The sequence below is a fragment of the Helianthus annuus genome, chromosome 12 (assembly GCF_002127325.2).
Source record: "Helianthus annuus cultivar XRQ/B chromosome 12, HanXRQr2.0-SUNRISE, whole genome shotgun sequence".
NCBI classification, from domain to species: Eukaryota; Viridiplantae; Streptophyta; class Magnoliopsida; order Asterales; family Asteraceae; genus Helianthus; species Helianthus annuus.
In genome coordinates, this window is record NC_035444.2 from 7,523,301 (window position 1) to 7,548,458 (window position 25,158).

At 35.7% G+C, this 25,158-nt stretch overlaps 2 protein-coding genes across 2 annotated transcripts; both read left to right on the forward strand.

The window, feature by feature from the left end:
* Positions 1–8,200: 8,200 nt before the first annotated feature.
* On the forward strand, positions 8,201–9,359 carry LOC118484988 (histone-lysine N-methyltransferase ASHR3-like). The gene is made up of 6 exons (XM_035981166.1): positions 8,201–8,325; positions 8,416–8,497; positions 8,612–8,690; positions 8,859–9,030; positions 9,134–9,220; positions 9,305–9,359. Exons 1-6 carry the CDS (start codon positions 8,201–8,203, stop codon positions 9,357–9,359), a joined length of 600 nt encoding a protein of 199 aa, XP_035837059.1.
* A 13,314-nt stretch (positions 9,360–22,673) lies between these two features.
* Positions 22,674–23,832, forward strand: LOC118484989 (histone-lysine N-methyltransferase ASHR3-like). The gene is made up of 6 exons (XM_035981167.1): positions 22,674–22,798; positions 22,889–22,970; positions 23,085–23,163; positions 23,332–23,503; positions 23,607–23,693; positions 23,778–23,832. Exons 1-6 carry the CDS (start codon positions 22,674–22,676, stop codon positions 23,830–23,832), a joined length of 600 nt encoding a protein of 199 aa, XP_035837060.1.
* Positions 23,833–25,158: the final 1,326 nt, after the last annotated feature.

Genomic DNA, 25,158 nt, shown 5'->3' on the forward strand with positions numbered 1-25,158 from the left:
CATTTATCGTCTGTGGGTTCAAAAAAATCTTAACGCTGTCATTTTCATCCAACGGACTTAACCCCATCCACACATAGACCCGGATTTGTTCTTGAAAAATTTACTAATATTAGAAACACAAAAGTACTCAAAACCCTACAAGTTTTAGTGTTGGTGCCCCTACAGGAAATGGCAGAAGCAATTTGGGTTCTGGAACCCCATCTCTTTCTTCTTTGCAACCCAGTCACTCAAATGACCTTCAAAACTATTAGATTTCACTGATGTATTCATTCTTAACAAAGACTTTTTGCAACGACTACTAAGGGTACAAGAAGACAATATTACAAGTTTGTATAAGTTCGGCCACATGTTTGCAACTTATAAACCCTAAAAAAGTTAAATGCTGGAGCTACCCATATGGAAGTATATTTGCAATGTGATTATGTTTGTTCCTATATTGAAGATTTTTTTGATTTGAAGAATAACGAATATGCGCTTGTTTGTGTGTGTGACAGAGGGGTTGTAAATTGTGGTGGGGTGTGGAAGCCTTCTAAAGATATATCCAAATTGTCGTTGACTTACAATATATATACATATATAGAGAGAGAGAGAGAAAGTATAATGTACTTCAAGGCTTAACCTACATTAACATACATGACAAAAAATATAACGTGCGTTATTATCATAGAACGTGCGTGATTATAGTCCCATGCGTAATTATGTGGTCCCATGCGTGATTATACCCCTGATCCAACGGTTACCATTGTCTCCTACGTGATATATGATAAGGCTTTTTGTATGTTAACCTTACTCTACATATATATATGTCGCAAAAGGTATATTTTATCGGTTGAGAATTGAAGGAATTCATATCGAGTATGTGTGACACAAAGGAATTATTTTATGCTTCTGTGAATAAGAGGTTTAATCAAACTTTCAGGAGATATGATCAAGATTTTTGCCTATAAAATACACTAAATTTTTTTTAAAGGGTACGTCCGTCCGTCCACCCAACCCATCACCTAGGTCCGCCCTAGTGACACGTACATTTGTTACTTAAGTACACCTCAATTTTTGTATCATTGTTAATGTTTTCAAGATACTCTTAAACATGTATAAAGCATTAGGGGAGTGGGGGTGGTCCGTTATGGACTGCCCATCACTCGTGAAACTATCACGAACACCGCCACCACCATAGTTTATAACGAGTGATAGTTATAACGCGTGGATTTTATCACGCGTTGAAGAATTGTTGAATGTATGTATATGACTTGTACATTGTGTATTAATACTTTTTACATTGGAGTCCCATCACTAGTGATGACTACCGCCACTAAAGAATGGTTGTGAGTGATAGAATAGTGGTTGCTGACATGGTGGAACATGATTGGATGTTTGTGGGTGATGGAATTTCATCACTAGTGGCCACCCCAACTCCCCTTATGGTAAAATAAATATACTTTTCCCAGGGGTTTATCTTAAAACTCTATGGCTTAAAAAGAAAAAAAAATGAATAGAGTGATCATTGTATAAAAAGTTGATTCCTATTTTTAGATGAATAAATTAGATTTTTTTTTGTATAGGTGGTTTGGGTCAAATTACATATTCGATTCCTAAAATTATAGTTTTTATGAGTATTGATAAGGAGTTTATTGATCTTCTATTTCTCAACGACTTGTTTAGAAGAGGCATAGAAATACTACTTGATTCTGGAAAGACACGTGGATTAGCATGTTTCTGGAAAGACGTGGATTTACAAAAGTGAAGTCTCGGGCACCCAAAATCATAGAGGAGTGTTGTCATGTTTATAGTTTAGACGTTGTTGCTTTCCTTTTGTTTTGTGGTTTTTTATGTTTTTGTTGTAGAGTTTGTTCTCTTTTCTTGTGTCTTAGGCCCAGCTTAGCGCTGGTTCTCTTTGCCTCTTGGGTTTTTAAAGTGTGTTGTACAAAAAAGGCCTTATTTCATTTGGTGACATAATAGTTTTTGATCCCCAAACATATACAAGCATACCTTCAGCCATCAAGAAGAAAATTAAACTAAACAACAACAATCATACCCAGTAAATCCCACAAATACACAGGCTACTTGTAGGGTCTGAGGATGGTGGTATGTAGGAAAATTTTTATCTCTATCCCTATAGATAGAGAGACAGCTTCCAGAGAGACCTTCTGCTCAACAAGAGATAACAGACCAAAACACATACCCAAAAAGTATATAAATAGGAAGTTACCAATATCCAAGGGGGTAATGAGAGAGTAACACACTAAAATTTTAGAACATGTGTTGGACTCTTCCCTAGCCTGATAAAATTGTGTAGTCATTTCATCTTCAGCGGGAATAAATGGATCAAGTTTGAATGCATGAGTAATTAAAGCAAACCGAGAGAAGCAAATTTAGATCGGTAAACTAAAAGATCATCTCTTTTGAGGGTTTGGCGTTGTGAATAAAATTTACAGTTAAAAAAAGACCATCTTTGAAGAAAGCACACTATGTACTTAGTATGTTAAAAATATGAAATGAATACCCTTGAAATTAACTGACCAAATTAAGATCGTTAAACCAAAAGACCACCTTTAAAGAAAGAACAGTGTCAAATGGGAAACCCATAAAAATCATAACTTAGGGATTAAATTCTTTAACCTAAACTTGGGGACTAAATTAGTAAATTGTATATAAATCAACTTCTTTACTTAATTCAAGGTAACTATTAAAGATTCTATAGAAATGATTAAACAGTTAAAAAGTGATCTACTAGCACACAAATAGTATAATAATTTAATAATTTGTCACATAGTAAGCCCGGGTGAAGCTAAAAATGAAAAAAAGCTCGAAAACTAACTTTAAATTAAACGAATCAAACATGAGATAAACCTGAAGTTTCTTGTTTTGTTTACACCTCAATTAATTGCATTTTCATTATCAAATCATAGAGGCGTGTAGTTTTTTTTTCAAGTAACAAATTTTATTTTTACTCCTTTATGAAACTTAAACTCGATCATTCTTAGACCACCCGTAGTGACCCTTGTTTTGGGCGTTTTTTAGCCAAACAACGCCACCCCACGCCCACTTCTCCACCCCCTTGGGCGTTTTTCAACCAAAATTGGGTTGGAGTGTGAAATATTCCACGCCAGAGAGAACTTTCAATTGACCAATCACATGCAGGTTTAAACATAATGCCCTATAAAATATTTTTGATGTTTTTTTATTTAATTTTATTTACACCCCTTTTTAACATAATGCCCCACATCCCCACTACACCCATTTTAGAAAATGTCCCATAATGTCCAATTGCTTACTGTATTGCCACATGACGCAAAACACCCAAGGGCTTTTCACTAAAAGAAACAATTCATTTTAGACCCATGGGTTTAGAATCAAAGAAAGGTCAGTTGGTGGGCAGTGTGGCTACTAACCCGTGAGCATTAGGGATGAAGTGGCCACTGGCGATTGCTCGACTGCTCGTTACTCAAATCTAATTTCTAAAATTTGAGGTTGATTATTAGGTGTGGGTTGGGCTGGTACTGTTGGGCCTTGATAAGGTGGACATGCAATCGTGGGCTGAATCTCGGGCAATGTGCAAGACTCGAGGTCGATTCTTCTTCCAACCTAAAAGGCATAATGTTGATTGAGCATGCATAGGATTAATTGTAGTCTTGGCTCACGTGTGATATGTTTGGCTCAATGGGATGTTTTGTAAGATTTGTTGTATCTCTTATTTTGCTTAAAATGTTTACTATTGTGTTGTGTTAATTTAATTTTTTAGTTTATCTAACTAAGGATTCCAATAACTAATAAAACATACTATGACCTCAGCGCCAAGTCAGCAGAGTGGCAATAACTAATTGTTCAATAACTAGGCGCTGTGTAATAACTACTCTGAAATCATTCAAAAATAATTATTCAAATTTTTATTATATATATTTTTAAAATGTAAATGGCACTTAAATTAATAAAATTGCTTTACATTAAAATAAAATAAAAAATTGCACTAAAATTAAAAGAGACTCAAAATAAAAGTTACATTAAAACTAAAAATGCCATAAAATAAAACAAACTTAAAAAAACGTTAAACAGGAATCTGGTGCCGTCACTAAACACATTCCTTAAATTGTAGCCATTTTTTGAATGTTTATTTTTTGGTGTCTAATCCGCATATATTTCACCATTACTCTTGATTTTCTTAACCGTATATCTCTTAAATATCAACATATACACATGTGATTTAGTTTACGAAGATTTTTCAATGCCGAGAACCTCGATCAGAGAGTAAAAAAAGGCGTAAGGTTCACGATGGTGTAAAACTAAAGTAGGATATACCGGGATAGGATTCGAGTTACAGGAACAAGGGCCAAACCAACCACCCAAGAACGGAATCATCGAGCGAAAACACTTGACAACCTTCTGGAAGCAGCTTTTCTTGCCACCAGACCTTTCTCAATCAATTAGGAATCTGATGCCGTTACTAAACACATTCCTTAAACTGTAGCCATTTTTTTAGTGTTTATTTTTTGGTGTCTAATCCGCATATATATCACCATTGCTGTTGATTTTCTTGACTGTATATCTCTTAAATGTCAACATGTACACTTGTGATTTAGTTTACGAAGATTTTTCAATGCCGAGAACCTCGACCAGAGAGTAAAAAAGGCATAAGGTTCACAATGGTGTAAAACTAAAATGGGATATACCAGGCTAAGGTTCGAGTAACAGGAACAAGGGCAAACCAACCACCCAAGAATGGAATCATCGAGCGAAAACACTTGACAACCTCCTGGAAGTAGCTTTTCTTGCCAACAGACCTTTCTCCATGAATTAGGAATCTGATGCTGTCACTAAACACAATACTTAAATTGTAGCCATTTTTTGAGTGTTTATTTTTTGGTGTCTAATCCGCATATATATCACCATTGCTGTTGATTTTCTTGACTGTATATCTCTTAAATGTCAACATATACACGTGTGATTTAGTTTACGAAGATTTTTCAATGCCGAGAACCTCGATTAGAGAGTAAAAAAAGGCATAAGTGTTGATGCAGATTTTGTGTCCGATGCTTGTCGAATAGATTAGTTTTATTTTATGCTGAATTTGTAATAGTTAGTGAAACGGTCAAACGAACGTGTATAGACCCGCTCGTTTGAAGTGGTCAAACGAGAGGGTTATTCGTTTGACCGTGTGTGTGTTGCTAGACAAAGTATGGTTGTGCTATGATGGGTGTCGAAGGATAAGGCATCGAAGGATTATGAATATCCTTCGATGAGCTCGAAAGATACCCATCGAAGGATGGACCTCGAAGGATATCATTCGAGGTATGTGTGTATCTTTCGAAGACTGTCTGATCGATAGATGATGTTTCGACCAGTAAGTCTGATCCTTCGACCTGCAGCCTGTGTTTTGGTATAAATACCAACACTTTGTCATTTGCAACACAAGAGTGAGAGCACAAGTGTGTGCAAGAGAGTGTGAGGAGGTCTGGGACCTCACCGGGAGAAATCACCACTTGGTTTCTCCCCGGATGTATACTTCTTTGGTATTAGTTCGGTTGTCATGTAACCGGGCCGACTTGTAATGTTTACTACCGGATTAATACAAAGTTTGTTTGTTATCATCTCTCTTATCTCTTCCATCTTTGAACATGAACATGAAAATCACGGTTTCGGTCCCGAAACCTGGACCTACAATAAGGTTCACAATGGTGTAAAACTAAAATGGGATATACCATTCTAGGATTCAAGTTACATGAACAAAGGCGAAACCAACCACCCCAGAATGGAATCGTCGAGCGAAAACACTTGACAACCTCAACCTCCTGGAAGCAGCTTTTCTTGCCACCAGACCTTTCTCCATCAATTAGGAATCTGATGCCATTACAAAACACATTCCTTAAATTGTAGCCATTTTTTGAGTGTTTATTTTTTGGTGTCTAATCCGCATATATATCACCATTGCTCTTGATTTTCTTGACTGTATGTATCTTAAATGTCAACATATACACGTGTGATTTAGTTTACGACGATTTTTCAATGCCGAGAGCGTCGATCAGAGAGTAAAAAAGGCGTAATGTTCACAATGGTGTAAAACGAAAATGGGATATACCGGGCAATGTGAGGTAGATTCTTCTTCCCACCTAGAAGGTATGATGTTGATCGAGCATACATGGGCTTAATCGTGTCCTTGTCAACGGGCCTTTTAATCTGGGTATTGATTTGATGGCATGCACAATTTGGCTCATAGTGAGAAGTAATCATGGGTAGATGGCTATGAGTTGAAGATTAGAGATAAGAGAAACTAGCTAGAACAAGCTTTATATGATCTACTTTATCTATTATTTTGCTTAAAATGTTTACTGTTATTAGTTTCTTTGATTATTTCTTTACTAGTACTTAGGTATTGATGGTTGTTTGTTTAGTTGATCATTTTAATTAAAACATTGAAGGTTTACGTTTTATTGTCGCATCCTTTGATTTGAATCGTTTGAATAAAACGGTTTGCTTGTTGAGCTATATAAATACGCTTCCGTGTGCATCAGTATAGTATTTAAGATAAAATCTTTAATTGATAGAAATACGCTAAATTAACATTAAAACTTAGTTTATTTAGAAATCAAATTATTAGATACATATAATGTATACCTGATTTTGTATTAGTGTTTGGGATTATTGTTTTCATCACTACACTCTTTTTTCTTTTTTTGTAGAAACCAAATTAAAAATATATCAAAAAAGTATATTTTGTTTAATTTAACTGAAAATGAGTCACAGAAACAAATTTATTACCGAGAAACAAATTTATTACCGTTAAAGACACTTGGAATGACAAAGTTGCCCTTAAAATTTTCCTGCAATTCTTTGGTAATTTTGTTATTTCTCAAAATATTAAAAGGCAGATTAGTAAACAACCACCTTCTTCAGAATTATATATATTTTTTTTTCAAACTTAGCTCCACACCGTTACAATTTACAACCCCTCTGTCACACACACAAACAAGCGCACATTCTTTATTCTTCAAATCAAAAAAAATCTTCAATATTGGAACAAACATAATCACACAAATCAACAAAATCTTCAAAATAGGAACAAACATAATCACATTGCAATACTTCCATATGGGTAGCTCCAGCATTTAATTTCTCTAGGCTTTATAAGTTGCAAACATGTTGCTGGACTTGTGCAAACTTGTAAGATTGTCTTGTTGTACCCACATTAGCAGTTGCAAAAACTATTTTTTTATGAATGAATACAGTAGTGAAATCTAAGAGTTTCGAAAATCATTTGAGTGAATGGGTTGCAAAGAAGAAGGAGATGGGGATTGCAGAATCCAAATTGCTTCTCTCGTTTCTCGTGAGTGCACCAAATCTAAAACTTGTAGGGTTTGAATTACTTTTGTTTTTATAATATAGTGGTAAATTTGTCTAAGCACAAATATAGGTTTTATCTAGTCAGATTAAGGAACTAGTTTTTGGATTCACCTTTGAAATCTTGATGATAAGATATTGTGTTTGATTGAATTGTACTCTTTTACTAAGGTTATTATTATCGATTATATATTTACAAAAAAAAAATGTGATTTTATGGCTGAGGGGACAGTGGGCGACCGCCCACGACCCATCCTCTCGAAGGTAGAGACCATAAATTTTAAAAATAAATCATCATATATATTTTTAGTTTTTGTATTTTTCAATCTTTTATACATTTTTTTAAATATATTCTTTTAGAGTAAAATTTCATTTTAGTCCCTATGGTTTGGGAACGTTTCATTTTCATCTAACTGACTTAACCTTCACTCGTAGACTGAATTACGCTCATTTTATGTTTATTTTCAACCATTCTTTCCCAGGTCTAGCTACTCCAAATATAGTCTACTAACTCTTGAATCAGTTTTGTATCACTTCTAGTTCTCATCCGAAGGAATGAGAAAGTTTACTTGTAACTAGAGGGCCTCAACTGAATCTTTCGACTTCTAGTAATAGGAATCGTTTCGTTTTCTACAGATACCAAACGTGGAAGAGGAATTCAAGATTGATCCAACTTGGAAAGGCACCATGGCAGATAACTTGGAGCCACCTTCTTACGTGCATATTATGCGTAGTATCCTTTTTTTCATCTTAAGAACTAATTAATTTTCTTAATAACACCACTATATATCATGTAGATATACATTTTCTAAAAGACTGCTTATACAAATAAAAACATATAATATATTCTACATCATTCTGGTTCACCATGCCATGGTCTCCTCAACTTAAACAAGATATATACCGGATAAAGAAGAAGAGTGTCATTGTGGATATCAGCATTGGAGATTGCACAAGTGATCCAAACGTATGCGACGAAGCTTGTACATGCAGGTAATTCGCCGGCTATCTTGGTATTGATAATCGATCACCTAGCCCAAGATATAATATTTCTAATTTTTTTTGTAGATCTACGTATGTTAGCTGCACAAATACCTGCAACTGTTCGGAAAATTGCACAAACAGGCAATATTTCCAAGAACAGAAAAAAGTTAAAGTTATTATGGTAAGTTTTAACCTAAGAATAACTTCAATCTTTTATTTTGTGATAAGTTATTCAAAAAAAATATTTGTGAGTATACTTGTTCTATAATTACTTATATGGTTGACATATTTGTAGACTCAGCATTGTGGTTGGGGTGTAGAAGCCGTTGAATTCATCAAGAAAGATGATTACATCATTAAGTATGTTGGAGAAGGTATACGTATATAATTATTTTATTTGTCATCTTGTAAAATTTAACAGTCATCATGGTTTCTTCAAAACACAGGGCACCTTTTTAAGTTTAGAGTTTGTAATTTGATGTACATGTTTATGGTATTTCATTTCGAATTCTATTAAAACGTTGTTTGTATTACGCTTTCAGTTATCGATAATGCTTTACGTGAGATGAGGTTTAGGGACATGAAAGCACAAGGTATAACTAAGTTCTACATGGTTCAAGTCGGATCAAACTTTAACATTGATGCAAAACTCAAGGGGGGTGAATCACGGTTGATAGATCACTGTTGTGATCAAAATTGTTCAATGGAAAATTGGTTAGATTTGAACTTCATACTCACTTCTATGCATGTCATTCTTAAATTAAATACATTGCATTATCAAGGTGACAAGCGTAGCATGTTTTTGACACTTTTGCAGGGATGTAAATGGGGAGACTCGTCTTGGTATCTTTGCTCTTAGAGCAATCGAACCTGGAGAAGAGTTAACTCTTGATTACCGGGACAAGTAATCGTTAATTTGCACCCTCTTATCCATCCACTATAACAAACAAAAATATAATAAATTATATTTTTGATTTTGGCATTGTAGATATGAGATGTATGACCGTGATAGAGTAAAGTGCCGTTGTGGTGCTCCAAATTAGCGTGACTATCTTGGTACTAAAAAAGGCCTAGGTGAGTGATTATTTAGCACGAGCAAAAGAGCAATTCATATTGAGAATGCCTTCACATCCAACTAAGCTTTTTCTAAGGCAATTCTTGTTGTATAATAGTTTTTACACCATGAAAGCAGAATCGAAGAAAGTTGATAAGCACGCTAAAGCTTGTGCAAAGAACTAGCATGTTTTTGTTCCTTTTGGCTTTGACACATTTGGCTCCCTAGCGTCAGAAGCTATCCAACTCCTAATCAGGGTTCAACGGGTCATCCACAGCAATTTTTCAGCCCAGGGGGCAGGGTTTTGTTTTTAGCAGATTAGGGTTTGCAATTCAGAAAGGGGTGGCGGCGCAACTTGTTGCCCATCTACCTTCTTTTTTATGTAACTTGGCAAGTATGAATGAAAGTAGTCTTATTAATCTAAAAAAATGAATATATCTGTGGAGTTTGGTCTTTGCTAGTGATATCAATGTTGAATTATTTTGGTTTATTGATAACATACACCAACTTTCCCTAAACCCTAAACCCTAAACCCTATCCATATTGATTTGTTGGATTGTTGAGTTACAAGTTTCATTTTCAGAGACTAGATTACATAAACAAATTTCACTTCAAGGAAAATGTATCACTTTGGCATTTGTTGGGTTTTTGTTGTACAAATTTCCATTTTTAAATTATATTCCAAAGGAACTTCATGTAGTATTAATAAAACCATGAAAAACACCAAACATTATCAAACAAAATCACAAGATCTTAGAACTAAAACAATTCCAGAAACAAGCTGTGTACTGAAGCATATGGATGTTTCAAATCTTGTCCATTTAATAGAAAAGGTACTAATCCAAAACAAAAACCAAGCGCGGGTATGGATTGTCGACAGTTGACTCATCAGTGACGGGGGACGATTGCAAGTGTGGCGGTGGCGCAGTGGTCGCAGATTGGCGATGGCTTGGCGTAGGCCGGACCGTGTAGGGGCAGACCGACATAAGATTAGAAAACGGTTTTTCTGTTGGCTCTCCAGGTGATTGCACTTGGGCTTCCACTTCGTTGTATTAAGGAGCGTCTTATAAAATTAAAAGGAGCCTAAAGTGATTTACCTAGAGACCATGTAATTTAACTGGATTTTGATATAATATTAGCCTAGATATGAGTCAGGGTCTGCCCAAGGGCTGGTACTGTTGGGCCTTGAAAGGGTTGACATGCAATCATGGGCTGAATCTCGGGCAATGTGCAAGACTCGAGGTCGATTCTTCTTCCGACCTAAAAGGCATGATGTTGATCGAGCATGCATGGGGTTAATTGTAGTCTTGGCTAACGTGGGACGTGTTTGGCTCAGTGGGAACTAATTAGAGATGATAAACTGGCTAGAAGATGTTTTATAAGATTTGTTGTATCTCTTATTTTGCTTAAAATGTTTACTATTATGTTGTGTTGATTTAATTTCTTAGTTTATCTTACTAAGGATTCCAATAACTAATAAAACATACTACGACCTCAACGCCAAGTCAGCAGAGTGGCAATAGCTAAATTGTTCAATAACTAGGCGTTGTGTAATAACTACTCTGAAATCATACAAAAATAATTATTCAAATTTTTATTATATATATTTTTAAAATGTAAATGGCATTTAAATTAATAATATTGCATTACATTAAAATAAAATTAAAAATTGCACTAAAATTTAAAGAGACTCAAAATAAAAGTTACATTACAATTAAAAATGCCATGAAATAAAACAAACTTAAAAAAACCACTAAAAAGGAATTAAAAGAAAGACTAATTGAAAGACATTTTGCCAAGACGTTCACGAATTTGTTGTTTCCTTTTCTTGAAAAATACTGGATCTTGCTCAGAAAAACCCGGGTAGTCTTTTTGGAGGAAAGCAAGGTCGGCCACAATGGTTTTGTCTCCTCTAAACCCGAGTAGCCGGTCAACTTTTTCATCCAAACTTTCGACAACAACAACTTTATCGAGTTTAATTCGATATAGTACTTTTGGAGAATGATGCTCAAGATTTATTGCGCACCACTTTGCTTTTGTCTCTTCCCATTGGACGGACTAACGTGGAGCCACGCTTGTGCTGTAACAACCCGCGTTTTTGAAGTCAAAGTCAAAGGAAGAAAAGATTGCTAAATGCGATCTGTCACTCCTTGCTTAATTATTGATTGTACTCCTTGACTTGTTAATCGATACTTTAATTTGTGTTACTTTAGTTGTATAATGTGGAGTAAATGTTAACAATCGCAGTTTAATCGCTATTAATCGCTAATCTATTTATCGTTGATCTCGTCGCTATCGCATCGCAACTTGAATCCCATATCCTGGATATTGTTTTACGTGTGTGTGCTATTATGTGTTACTTGTGCATGTTTATTACATGTTTGAGGTGCTAATCGAAAACGCAATTGCAACTCTATCGCAACGCAATCTCATCGCGAACTGGAAAACGCAAGTTTATTTATGTTGTTATATGTTAGTTGAGATATTTGTGTAGCAATTATTTAATACTATCGCATCGCTTACTCGATACTCGCTTAAACGCATCGCAACGCTTAACGCACGAAACGAAACATTGAAATCCAACTCACTCGAACCATCCGATCGAAGGACCATTCGATCGGATGGTCATCCGATCGGATGGCCATCCGATCGGATTGCCCTCCGATCGCACCACAACACCGCCTTTCTCACCCTCTCACCTATAAATAGCACTTGTCACATCACTGTCCATGTGTTGTGACAGCTCTCGTTCGACCAGCAAGCGTTTGCCCTATTTTCTCTCGATTCCTCGCGATTCTTGTAAGTCTCTACCTCAAATCTTGTACTTTCTCAATCAACACACACTTTCTCATCGATTTCACCCACAAATCTTAACTTTTCACCATGAAATCGGCTGATTTTGGGCTGTTCTAGGATGATGTCATCATGGGTTCTCATGAACTTCAAAATTTGACCTCATTCCACCAAGAACAACTCAGATCTAAGAGATTTCAACATGTTTAAACACTGATTTCACCTAAATCTAAACATTTTCAAACCGATTCAAACTTCTTTCAACTCTTTTACACTCTTGCACTCAAAACCGAAAGAATCTTAGCTCATTCAGGCCCTCTACTCATTTTCTAGTGAAGTGCTTTCTAGTGAAGTGCCGGGCTGGGAACGGGTTTCTATCAAAGAGACAACCGATTCACGGGTTGAACATGAACAACCGTCAAGAACAGTAAACTGGTCGGACGGGGTGATTCGCATCCGGTCGGATGACTTGGACTTGATGGGGTTTCCGTTGTTTAACACGTTGTCGTACCGTCTCGGTCAAACCGTAAACTTTCAAAACTTAATAAATTTTCCAGATTTCAAAACAACGAACAAGTTACCAACGGATTTCCGTCCGATCGGATAGCCATCCGATCGAACGACCATCCGATCGGATGACTTGTGGACTTTCAACACTTAAACAAAATTTCAAAACATAACAGTTTCCAATGAATAGTCATCCGATCGGATGACCATCCGATCGGATGACTATTCTATCAGCAGACTTGAAACTTTGGGAAATATTTCACCTGGAACGGATTTCCATCCGATCGAATGACCATCCATCCAGATGACCGTTCGATCGAACGACCAGAAAGGTAGAGACACTTCTCTCATTTTAAAATCCTACAATGAAAACTTCAAATTCATTATACACAAACACATCCATCCCAACGGATCACCCTCCGACCGAATGGCCATCCGTCCGGAAGTTCATCTGATCGGATGACCCTTCGTCACTCAGTTCACGTGTCACACCCCAACCAATGGCGGAAACATCGGGATGAGACGAAGTGTGAAGATTGCTCGGGACATCATAACGCTAATAATTGTGACAAGTATTTAAATAATCATTTCATTCAATTTCTAAAGGATCAATTACAAGGCTTTTAAAACAATACAACAACATGTATAATAAAATAATACAATATGAATACAATTCCTTTTAAGTGTGTATCTATGCATCCTACTAAATTCCATGCATCGTCGACATCCACCTGTAACATGTTAAAATAAAGTCAATGCAAAAGCAAAGGCGAGTATACAAGTTTGATACATACATAGCAAAAGATAAGTTTTAAACAATTCCTCATAGCAAGCATGTGATTCAAGATAAACATTTAAACATGGTATGTGTCTAACATATCAAACCAAGAAAACGCAATATGCTCATGACATTACCGAAGATAAAGAGGCGAGTCGTTAATCCTATAGCGCTACATATGTCACGGTTTGGCTCGTACGAAGTTAATGATAAATTCAACACATAAGATAAATCCAAGTTTAAAGCATCAAGCCATCACGTATACAAGCATGTTATAGGAATGTTCATGTGTTAAGCAAAATGTTCATGTGTAAGTTTGTTGATAGATAAACATGTTACACCCCAAAAGTGGTAAAAGTAAAAAGGGGGAATACGAGTATACTCACAATATTGCAATTTCTTCCGATTATCCAAGTAGGACGAGTTGATGAGATTAGGAGGATGGAACGCCGAGGTCACCCTACATGGGCAAACGATGGCGCATGGGTAAACGAAATCACGACGGTAGATTTAAAGTGGAAACTAAAGCATAGATAGTCGACGGATAGGTATATATATGTTTTATATAATTTATGCAAAGATTTTAATTTAAGTCTATCGAAAATATTATAGAAGTATTGTCAAAATAAATATACATTTATATCTATTTTATGAAAATTAAACGAATTTGATACGTTTCATGTTATAAATTTAACACTCTTCGTTTTACCGATTTTACGAAAAACGGGCAGAGTTTCCTCTGTTTTTGGACGATCCCAACAACCAAAGTGTCGATTATCATTTCAAAACTCAACAATGACAAAACAATATATAATTATATACATTTCTATGTATTTTTATAAACAAGCTATATATGATGCAGTTTGTGATAACAAAATATAAAACAATATATTTGAAATATTTGTGTCGTTAATATATCACGTCTCGTGTTTAACCCGATGACCCGAACCCGTAACCCGACTGCACCGAGAGCTTGGTTGACCAGCTTTGACCAGATTTGACCCGACAGTTGACTGTTTGACCGGAACATCGAACCGAACCCAATTGGTACATGACCCGAACCTGTTGCATAATAAAAGAAATTAATCGGACTTGAATGGAAGCAACGACCAAGGCTCGAACCAAGACTAACCTGAACCGAAACCGGTTGTAAACTCGAACCGAGATAGGATCCGTAACGAACCCGAATTTCAAACCAAGCCACTGGAATCAAACTGGCCGAAAACAAATCAAAAACCCGAATCTGAGCAGAGCCGACGAGGCACGAGCCAAACAAACACTGAACCATAATGAACCGAATATACGCAAATTCCTAACCTGAATCGTGACTCGAACTGGAACCATGTTGAACTGAAATCGCCACAGCTGACCCGAGTCCGCTGTTATAAACCCTAAAAAAGTTAAATGCTGGAGCTACCCATATGGAAGTATATTTGCAATGTGATTATGTTTGTTCCTATATTGAAGATTTTTTTGATTTGAAGAATAACGAATATGCGCTTGTTTGTGTGTGTGACAGAGGGGTTGTAAATTGTGGTGGGGTGTGGAAGCCTTCTAAAGATATATCCAAATTGTCGTTGACTTACAATATATATACATATATAGAGAGAGAGAGAGAAAGTATAATGTACTTCAAGGCTTAACCTACATTAACATACATGACAAAAAAATATAACGTGCGTTATTATCATAGAACGTGCGTGATTATAGTCCCATGCGTAATTATGTGGTCCCATGCGTGATTATACCCCTGATCCAACGGTTACCATTGTCTCCTACGTGATATATGATAAGGCTTTTTGTATGTTAACCTTACTCTACATATATATATGTCGCAAAAGGTATATTTTATCGGTTGAGAATTGAAGGAATTCATATCGAGTATGTGTGACACAAAGGAATTATTTTATGCTTCTGTGAATAAGAGGTTTAATCAAACTTTCAGGAGATATGATCAAGATTTTTGCCTATAAAATACACTAAATTTTTTTTAAAGGGTACGTCCGTCCGTCCACCCAACCCATCACCTAGGTCCGCCCTAGTGACACGTACATTTGTTACTTAAGTACACCTCAATTTTTGTATCATTGTTAATGTTTTCAAGATACTCTTAAACATGTATAAAGCATTAGGGGAGTGGGGGTGGTCCGTTATGGACTGCCCATCACTCGTGAAACTATCACGAACACCGCCACCACCATAGTTTATAACGAGTGATAGTTATAACGCGTGGATTTTATCACGCGTTGAAGAATTGTTGAATGTATGTATATGACTTGTACATTGTGTATTAATACTTTTTACATTGGAGTCCCATCACTAGTGATGACTACCGCCACTAAAGAATGGTTGTGAGTGATAGAATAGTGGTTGCTGACATGGTGGAACATGATTGGATGTTTGTGGGTGATGGAATTTCATCACTAGTGGCCACCCCAACTCCCCTTATGGTAAAATAAATATACTTTTCCCAGGGGTTTATCTTAAAACTCTATGGCTTAAAAAGAAAAAAAAATGAATAGAGTGATCATTGTATAAAAAGTTGATTCCTATTTTTAGATGAATAAATTAGATTTTTTTTTGTATAGGTGGTTTGGGTCAAATTACATATTCGATTCCTAAAATTATAGTTTTTATGAGTATTGATAAGGAGTTTATTGATCTTCTATTTCTCAACGACTTGTTTAGAAGAGGCATAGAAATACTACTTGATTCTGGAAAGACACGTGGATTAGCATGTTTCTGGAAAGACGTGGATTTACAAAAGTGAAGTCTCGGGCACCCAAAATCATAGAGGAGTGTTGTCATGTTTATAGTTTAGACGTTGTTGCTTTCCTTTTGTTTTGTGGTTTTTTATGTTTTTGTTGTAGAGTTTGTTCTCTTTTCTTGTGTCTTAGGCCCAGCTTAGCGCTGGTTCTCTTTGCCTCTTGGGTTTTTAAAGTGTGTTGTACAAAAAAGGCCTTATTTCATTTGGTGACATAATAGTTTTTGATCCCCAAACATATACAAGCATACCTTCAGCCATCAAGAAGAAAATTAAACTAAACAACAACAATCATACCCAGTAAATCCCACAAATACACAGGCTACTTGTAGGGTCTGAGGATGGTGGTATGTAGGAAAATTTTTATCTCTATCCCTATAGATAGAGAGACAGCTTCCAGAGAGACCTTCTGCTCAACAAGAGATAACAGACCAAAACACATACCCAAAAAGTATATAAATAGGAAGTTACCAATATCCAAGGGGGTAATGAGAGAGTAACACACTAAAATTTTAGAACATGTGTTGGACTCTTCCCTAGCCTGATAAAATTGTGTAGTCATTTCATCTTCAGCGGGAATAAATGGATCAAGTTTGAATGCATGAGTAATTAAAGCAAACCGAGAGAAGCAAATTTAGATCGGTAAACTAAAAGATCATCTCTTTTGAGGGTTTGGCGTTGTGAATAAAATTTACAGTTAAAAAAGACCATCTTTGAAGAAAGCACACTATGTACTTAGTATGTTAAAAATATGAAATGAATACCCTTGAAATTAACTGACCAAATTAAGATCGTTAAACCAAAAGACCACCTTTAAAGAAAGAACAGTGTCAAATGGGAAACCCATAAAAATCATAACTTAGGGATTAAATTCTTTAACCTAAACTTGGGGACTAAATTAGTAAATTGTATATAAATCAACTTCTTTACTTAATTCAAGGTAACTATTAAAGATTCTATAGAAATGATTAAACAGTTAAAAAGTGATCTACTAGCACACAAATAGTATAATAATTTAATAATTTGTCACATAGTAAGCCCGGGTGAAGCTAAAAATGAAAAAAAGCTCGAAAACTAACTTTAAATTAAACGAATCAAACATGAGATAAACCTGAAGTTTCTTGTTTTGTTTACACCTCAATTAATTGCATTTTCATTATCAAATCATAGAGGCGTGTAGTTTTTTTTTCAAGTAACAAATTTTATTTTTACTCCTTTATGAAACTTAAACTCGATCATTCTTAGACCACCCGTAGTGACCCTTGTTTTGGGCGTTTTTTAGCCAAACAACGCCACCCCACGCCCACTTCTCCACCCCCTTGGGCGTTTTTCAACCAAAATTGGGTTGGAGTGTGAAATATTCCACGCCAGAGAGAACTTTCAATTGACCAATCACATGCAGGTTTAAACATAATGCCCTATAAAATATTTTTGATGTTTTTTTATTTAATTTTATTTACACCCCTTTTTAACATAATGCCCCACATCCCCACTACACCCATTTTAGAAAATGTCCCATAATGTCCAATTGCTTACTGTATTGCCACATGACGCAAAACACCCAAGGGCTTTTCACTAAAAGAAACAATTCATTTTAGACCCCTGGGTTTAGAATCAAAGAAAGGTCAGTTGGTGGGCAGTGTGGCTACTAACCCGTGAGCATTAGGGATGAAGTGGCCACTGGCGATTGCTCGACTGCTCGTTACTCAAATCTAATTTCTAAAATTTGAGGTTGATTATTAGGTGTGGGTTGGGCTGGTACTGTTGGGCCTTGATAAGGTGGACATGCAATCGTGGGCTGAATCTCGGGCAATGTGCAAGACTCGAGGTCGATTCTTCTTCCAACCTAAAAGGCATAATGTTGATTGAGCATGCATAGGATTAATTGTAGTCTTGGCTCACGTGTGATATGTTTGGCTCAATGGGATGTTTTGTAAGATTTGTTGTATCTCTTATTTTGCTTAAAATGTTTACTATTGTGTTGTGTTAATTTAATTTTTTAGTTTATCTAACTAAGGATTCCAATAACTAATAAAACATACTATGACCTCAGCGCCAAGTCAGCAGAGTGGCAATAACTAATTGTTCAATAACTAGGCGCTGTGTAATAACTACTCTGAAATCATTCAAAAATAATTATTCAAATTTTTATTATATATATTTTTAAAATGTAAATGGCACTTAAATTAATAAAATTGCTTTACATTAAAATAAAATAAAAAATTGCACTAAAATTAAAAGAGACTCAAAATAAAAGTTACATTAAAACTAAAAATGCCATAAAATAAAACAAACTTAAAAAAACGTTAAACAGGAATCTGGTGCCGTCACTAAACACATTCCTTAAATTGTAGCCATTTTTTGAATGTTTATTTTTTGGTGTCTAATCCGCATATATTTCACCATTACTCTTGATTTTCTTAACCGTATATCTCTTAAATATCAACATATACACATGTGATTTAGTTTACGAAGATTTTTCAATGCCGAGAACCTCGATCAGAGAGTAAAAAAAGGCGTAAGGTTCACGATGGTGTAAAACTAAAGTAGGATATACCGGGATAGGATTCGAGTTACAGGAACAAGGGCCAAACCAACCACCCAAGAACGGAATCATCGAGCGAAAACACTTGACAACCTTCTGGAAGCAGCTTTTCTTGCCACCAGACCTTTCTCAATCAATTAGGAATCTGATGCCGTTACTAAACACATTCCTTAAACTGTAGCCATTTTTTTAGTGTTTATTTTTTGGTGTCTAATCCGCATATATATCACCATTGCTGTTGATTTTCTTGACTGTATATCTCTTAAATGTCAACATGTACACTTGTGATTTAGTTTACGAAGATTTTTCAATGCCGAGAACCTCGACCAGAGAGTAAAAAAGGCATAAGGTTCACAATGGTGTAAAACTAAAATGGGATATACCAGGCTAAGGTTCGAGTAACAGGAACAAGGGCAAACCAACCACCCAAGAATGGAATCATCGAGCGAAAACACTTGACAACCTCCTGGAAGTAGCTTTTCTTGCCAACAGACCTTTCTCCATGAATTAGGAATCTGATGCTGTCACTAAACACAATACTTAAATTGTAGCCATTTTTTGAGTGTTTATTTTTTGGTGTCTAATCCGCATATATATCACCATTGCTGTTGATTTTCTTGACTGTATATCTCTTAAATGTCAACATATACACGTGTGATTTAGTTTACGAAGATTTTTCAATGCCGAGAACCTCGATTAGAGAGTAAAAAAAGGCATAAGTGTTGATGCAGATTTTGTGTCCGATGCTTGTCGAATAGATTAGTTTTATTTTATGCTGAATTTGTAATAGTTAGTGAAACGGTCAAACGAACGTGTATAGACCCGCTCGTTTGAAGTGGTCAAACGAGAGGGTTATTCGTTTGACCGTGTGTGTGTTGCTAGACAAAGTATGGTTGTGCTATGATGGGTGTCGAAGGATAAGGCATCGAAGGATTATGAATATCCTTCGATGAGCTCGAAAGATACCCATCGAAGGATGGACCTCGAAGGATATCATTCGAGGTATGTGTGTATCTTTCGAAGACTGTCTGATCGATAGATGATGTTTCGACCAGTAAGTCTGATCCTTCGACCTGCAGCCTGTGTTTTGGTATAAATACCAACACTTTGTCATTTGCAACACAAGAGTGAGAGCACAAGTGTGTGCAAGAGAGTGTGAGGAGGTCTGGGACCTCACCGGGAGAAATCACCACTTGGTTTCTCCCCGGATGTATACTTCTTTGGTATTAGTTCGGTTGTCATGTAACCGGGCCGACTTGTAATGTTTACTACCGGATTAATACAAAGTTTGTTTGTTATCATCTCTCTTATCTCTTCCATCTTTGAACATGAACATGAAAATCACGGTTTCGGTCCCGAAACCTGGACCTACAATAAGGTTCACAATGGTGTAAAACTAAAATGGGATATACCATTCTAGGATTCAAGTTACATGAACAAAGGCGAAACCAACCACCCCAGAATGGAATCGTCGAGCGAAAACACTTGACAACCTCAACCTCCTGGAAGCAGCTTTTCTTGCCACCAGACCTTTCTCCATCAATTAGGAATCTGATGCCATTACAAAACACATTCCTTAAATTGTAGCCATTTTTTGAGTGTTTATTTTTTGGTGTCTAATCCGCATATATATCACCATTGCTCTTGATTTTCTTGACTGTATGTATCTTAAATGTCAACATATACACGTGTGATTTAGTTTACGACGATTTTTCAATGCCGAGAGCGTCGATCAGAGAGTAAAAAAGGCGTAATGTTCACAATGGTGTAAAACGAAAATGGGATATACCGGGCAATGTGAGGTAGATTCTTCTTCCCACCTAGAAGGTATGATGTTGATCGAGCATACATGGGCTTAATCGTGTCCTTGTCAACGGGCCTTTTAATCTGGGTATTGATTTGATGGCATGCACAATTTGGCTCATAGTGAGAAGTAATCATGGGTAGATGGCTATGAGTTGAAGATTAGAGATAAGAGAAACTAGCTAGAACAAGCTTTATATGATCTACTTTATCTATTATTTTGCTTAAAATGTTTACTGTTATTAGTTTCTTTGATTATTTCTTTACTAGTACTTAGGTATTGATGGTTGTTTGTTTAGTTGATCATTTTAATTAAAACATTGAAGGTTTACGTTTTATTGTCGCATCCTTTGATTTGAATCGTTTGAATAAAACGGTTTGCTTGTTGAGCTATATAAATACGCTTCCGTGTGCATCAGTATAGTATTTAAGATAAAATCTTTAATTGATAGAAATACGCTAAATTAACATTAAAACTTAGTTTATTTAGAAATCAAATTATTAGATACATATAATGTATACCTGATTTTGTATTAGTGTTTGGGATTATTGTTTTCATCACTACACTCTTTTTTCTTTTTTTGTAGAAACCAAATTAAAAATATATCAAAAAAGTATATTTTGTTTAATTTAACTGAAAATGAGTCACAGAAACAAATTTATTACCGAGAAACAAATTTATTACCGTTAAAGACACTTGGAATGACAAAGTTGCCCTTAAAATTTTCCTGCAATTCTTTGGTAATTTTGTTATTTCTCAAAATATTAAAAGGCAGATTAGTAAACAACCACCTTCTTCAGAATTATATATATTTTTTTTTCAAACTTAGCTCCACACCGTTACAATTTACAACCCCTCTGTCACACACACAAACAAGCGCACATTCTTTATTCTTCAAATCAAAAAAAATCTTCAATATTGGAACAAACATAATCACACAAATCAACAAAATCTTCAAAATAGGAACAAACATAATCACATTGCAATACTTCCATATGGGTAGCTCCAGCATTTAATTTCTCTAGGCTTTATAAGTTGCAAACATGTTGCTGGACTTGTGCAAACTTGTAAGATTGTCTTGTTGTACCCACATTAGCAGTTGCAAAAACTATTTTTTTATGAATGAATACAGTAGTGAAATCTAAGAGTTTCGAAAATCATTTGAGTGAATGGGTTGCAAAGAAGAAGGAGATGGGGATTGCAGAATCCAAATTGCTTCTCTCGTTTCTCGTGAGTGCACCAAATCTAAAACTTGTAGGGTTTGAATTACTTTTGTTTTTATAATATAGTGGTAAATTTGTCTAAGCACAAATATAGGTTTTATCTAGTCAGATTAAGGAACTAGTTTTTGGATTCACCTTTGAAATCTTGATGATAAGATATTGTGTTTGATTGAATTGTACTCTTTTACTAAGGTTATTATTATCGATTATATATTTACAAAAAAAAAATGTGATTTTATGGCTGAGGGGACAGTGGGCGACCGCCCACGACCCATCCTCTCGAAGGTAGAGACCATAAATTTTAAAAATAAATCATCATATATATTTTTAGTTTTTGTATTTTTCAATCTTTTATACATTTTTTTAAATATATTCTTTTAGAGTAAAATTTCATTTTAGTCCCTATGGTTTGGGAACGTTTCATTTTCATCTAACTGACTTAACCTTCACTCGTAGACTGAATTACGCTCATTTTATGTTTATTTTCAACCATTCTTTCCCAGGTCTAGCTACTCCAAATATAGTCTACTAACTCTTGAATCAGTTTTGTATCACTTCTAGTTCTCATCCGAAGGAATGAGAAAGTTTACTTGTAACTAGAGGGCCTCAACTGAATCTTTCGACTTCTAGTAATAGGAATCGTTTCGTTTTCTACAGATACCAAACGTGGAAGAGGAATTCAAGATTGATCCAACTTGGAAAGGCACCATGGCAGATAACTTGGAGCCACCTTCTTACGTGCATATTATGCGTAGTATCCTTTTTTTCATCTTAAGAACTAATTAATTTTCTTAATAACACCACTATATATCATGTAGATATACATTTTCTAAAAGACTGCTTATACAAATAAAAACATATAATATATTCTACATCATTCTGGTTCACCATGCCATGGTCTCCTCAACTTAAACAAGATATATACCGGATAAAGAAGAAGAGTGTCATTGTGGATATCAGCATTGGAGATTGCACAAGTGATCCAAACGTATGCGACGAAGCTTGTACATGCAGGTAATTCGCCGGCTATCTTGGTATTGATAATCGATCACCTAGCCCAAGATATAATATTTCTAATTTTTTTTGTAGATCTACGTATGTTAGCTGCACAAATACCTGCAACTGTTCGGAAAATTGCACAAACAGGCAATATTTCCAAGAACAGAAAAAAGTTAAAGTTATTATGGTAAGTTTTAACCTAAGAATAACTTCAATCTTTTATTTTGTGATAAGTTATTCAAAAAAAATATTTGTGAGTATACTTGTTCTATAATTACTTATATGGTTGACATATTTGTAGACTCAGCATTGTGGTTGGGGTGTAGAAGCCGTTGAATTCATCAAGAAAGATGATTACATCATTAAGTATGTTGGAGAAGGTATACGTATATAATTATTTTATTTGTCATCTTGTAAAATTTAACAGTCATCATGGTTTCTTCAAAACACAGGGCACCTTTTTAAGTTTAGAGTTTGTAATTTGATGTACATGTTTATGGTATTTCATTTCGAATTCTATTAAAACGTTGTTTGTATTACGCTTTCAGTTATCGATAATGCTTTACGTGAGATGAGGTTTAGGGACATGAAAGCACAAGGTATAACTAAGTTCTACATGGTTCAAGTCGGATCAAACTTTAACATTGATGCAAAACTCAAGGGGGGTGAATCACGGTTGATAGATCACTGTTGTGATCAAAATTGTTCAATGGAAAATTGGTTAGATTTGAACTTCATACTCACTTCTATGCATGTCATTCTTAAATTAAATACATTGCATTATCAAGGTGACAAGCGTAGCATGTTTTTGACACTTTTGCAGGGATGTAAATGGGGAGACTCGTCTTGGTATCTTTGCTCTTAGAGCAATCGAACCTGGAGAAGAGTTAACTCTTGATTACCGGGACAAGTAATCGTTAATTTGCACCCTCTTATCCATCCACTATAACAAACAAAAATATAATAAATTATATTTTTGATTTTGGCATTGTAGATATGAGATGTATGACCGTGATAGAGTAAAGTGCCGTTGTGGTGCTCCAAATTAGCGTGACTATCTTGGTACTAAAAAAGGCCTAGGTGAGTGATTATTTAGCACGAGCAAAAGAGCAATTCATATTGAGAATGCCTTCACATCCAACTAAGCTTTTTCTAAGGCAATTCTTGTTGTATAATAGTTTTTACACCATGAAAGCAGAATCGAAGAAAGTTGATAAGCACGCTAAAGCTTGTGCAAAGAACTAGCATGTTTTTGTTCCTTTTGGCTTTGACACATTTGGCTCCCTAGCGTCAGAAGCTATCCAACTCCTAATCAGGGTTCAACGGGTCATCCACAGCAATTTTTCAGCCCAGGGGGCAGGGTTTTGTTTTTAGCAGATTAGGGTTTGCAATTCAGAAAGGGGTGGCGGCGCAACTTGTTGCCCATCTACCTTCTTTTTTATGTAACTTGGCAAGTATGAATGAAAGTAGTCTTATTAATCTAAAAAAATGAATATATCTGTGGAGTTTGGTCTTTGCTAGTGATATCAATGTTGAATTATTTTGGTTTATTGATAACATACACCAACTTTCCCTAAACCCTAAACCCTAAACCCTATCCATATTGATTTGTTGGATTGTTGAGTTACAAGTTTCATTTTCAGAGACTAGATTACATAAACAAATTTCACTTCAAGGAAAATGTATCACTTTGGCATTTGTTGGGTTTTTGTTGTACAAATTTCCATTTTTAAATTATATTCCAAAGGAACTTCATGTAGTATTAATAAAACCATGAAAAACACCAAACATTATCAAACAAAATCACAAGATCTTAGAACTAAAACAATTCCAGAAACAAGCTGTGTACTGAAGCATATGGATGTTTCAAATCTTGTCCATTTAATAGAAAAGGTACTAATCCAAAACAAAAACCAAGCGCGGGTATGGATTGTCGACAGTTGACTCATCAGTGACGGGGGACGATTGCAAGTGTGGCGGTGGCGCAGTGGTCGCAGATTGGCGATGGCTTGGCGTAGGCCGGACCGTGTAGGGGCAGACCGACATAAGATTAGAAAACGGTTTTTCTGTTGGCTCTCCAGGTGATTGCACTTGGGCTTCCACTTCGTTGTATTAAGGAGCGTCTTATAAAATTAAAAGGAGCCTAAAGTGATTTACCTAGAGACCATGTAATTTAACTGGATTTTGATATAATATTAGCCTAGATATGAGTCAGGGTCTGCCCAAGGGCTGGTACTGTTGGGCCTTGAAAGGGTTGACATGCAATCATGGGCTGAATCTCGGGCAATGTGCAAGACTCGAGGTCGATTCTTCTTCCGACCTAAAAGGCATGATGTTGATCGAGCATGCATGGGGTTAATTGTAGTCTTGGCTAA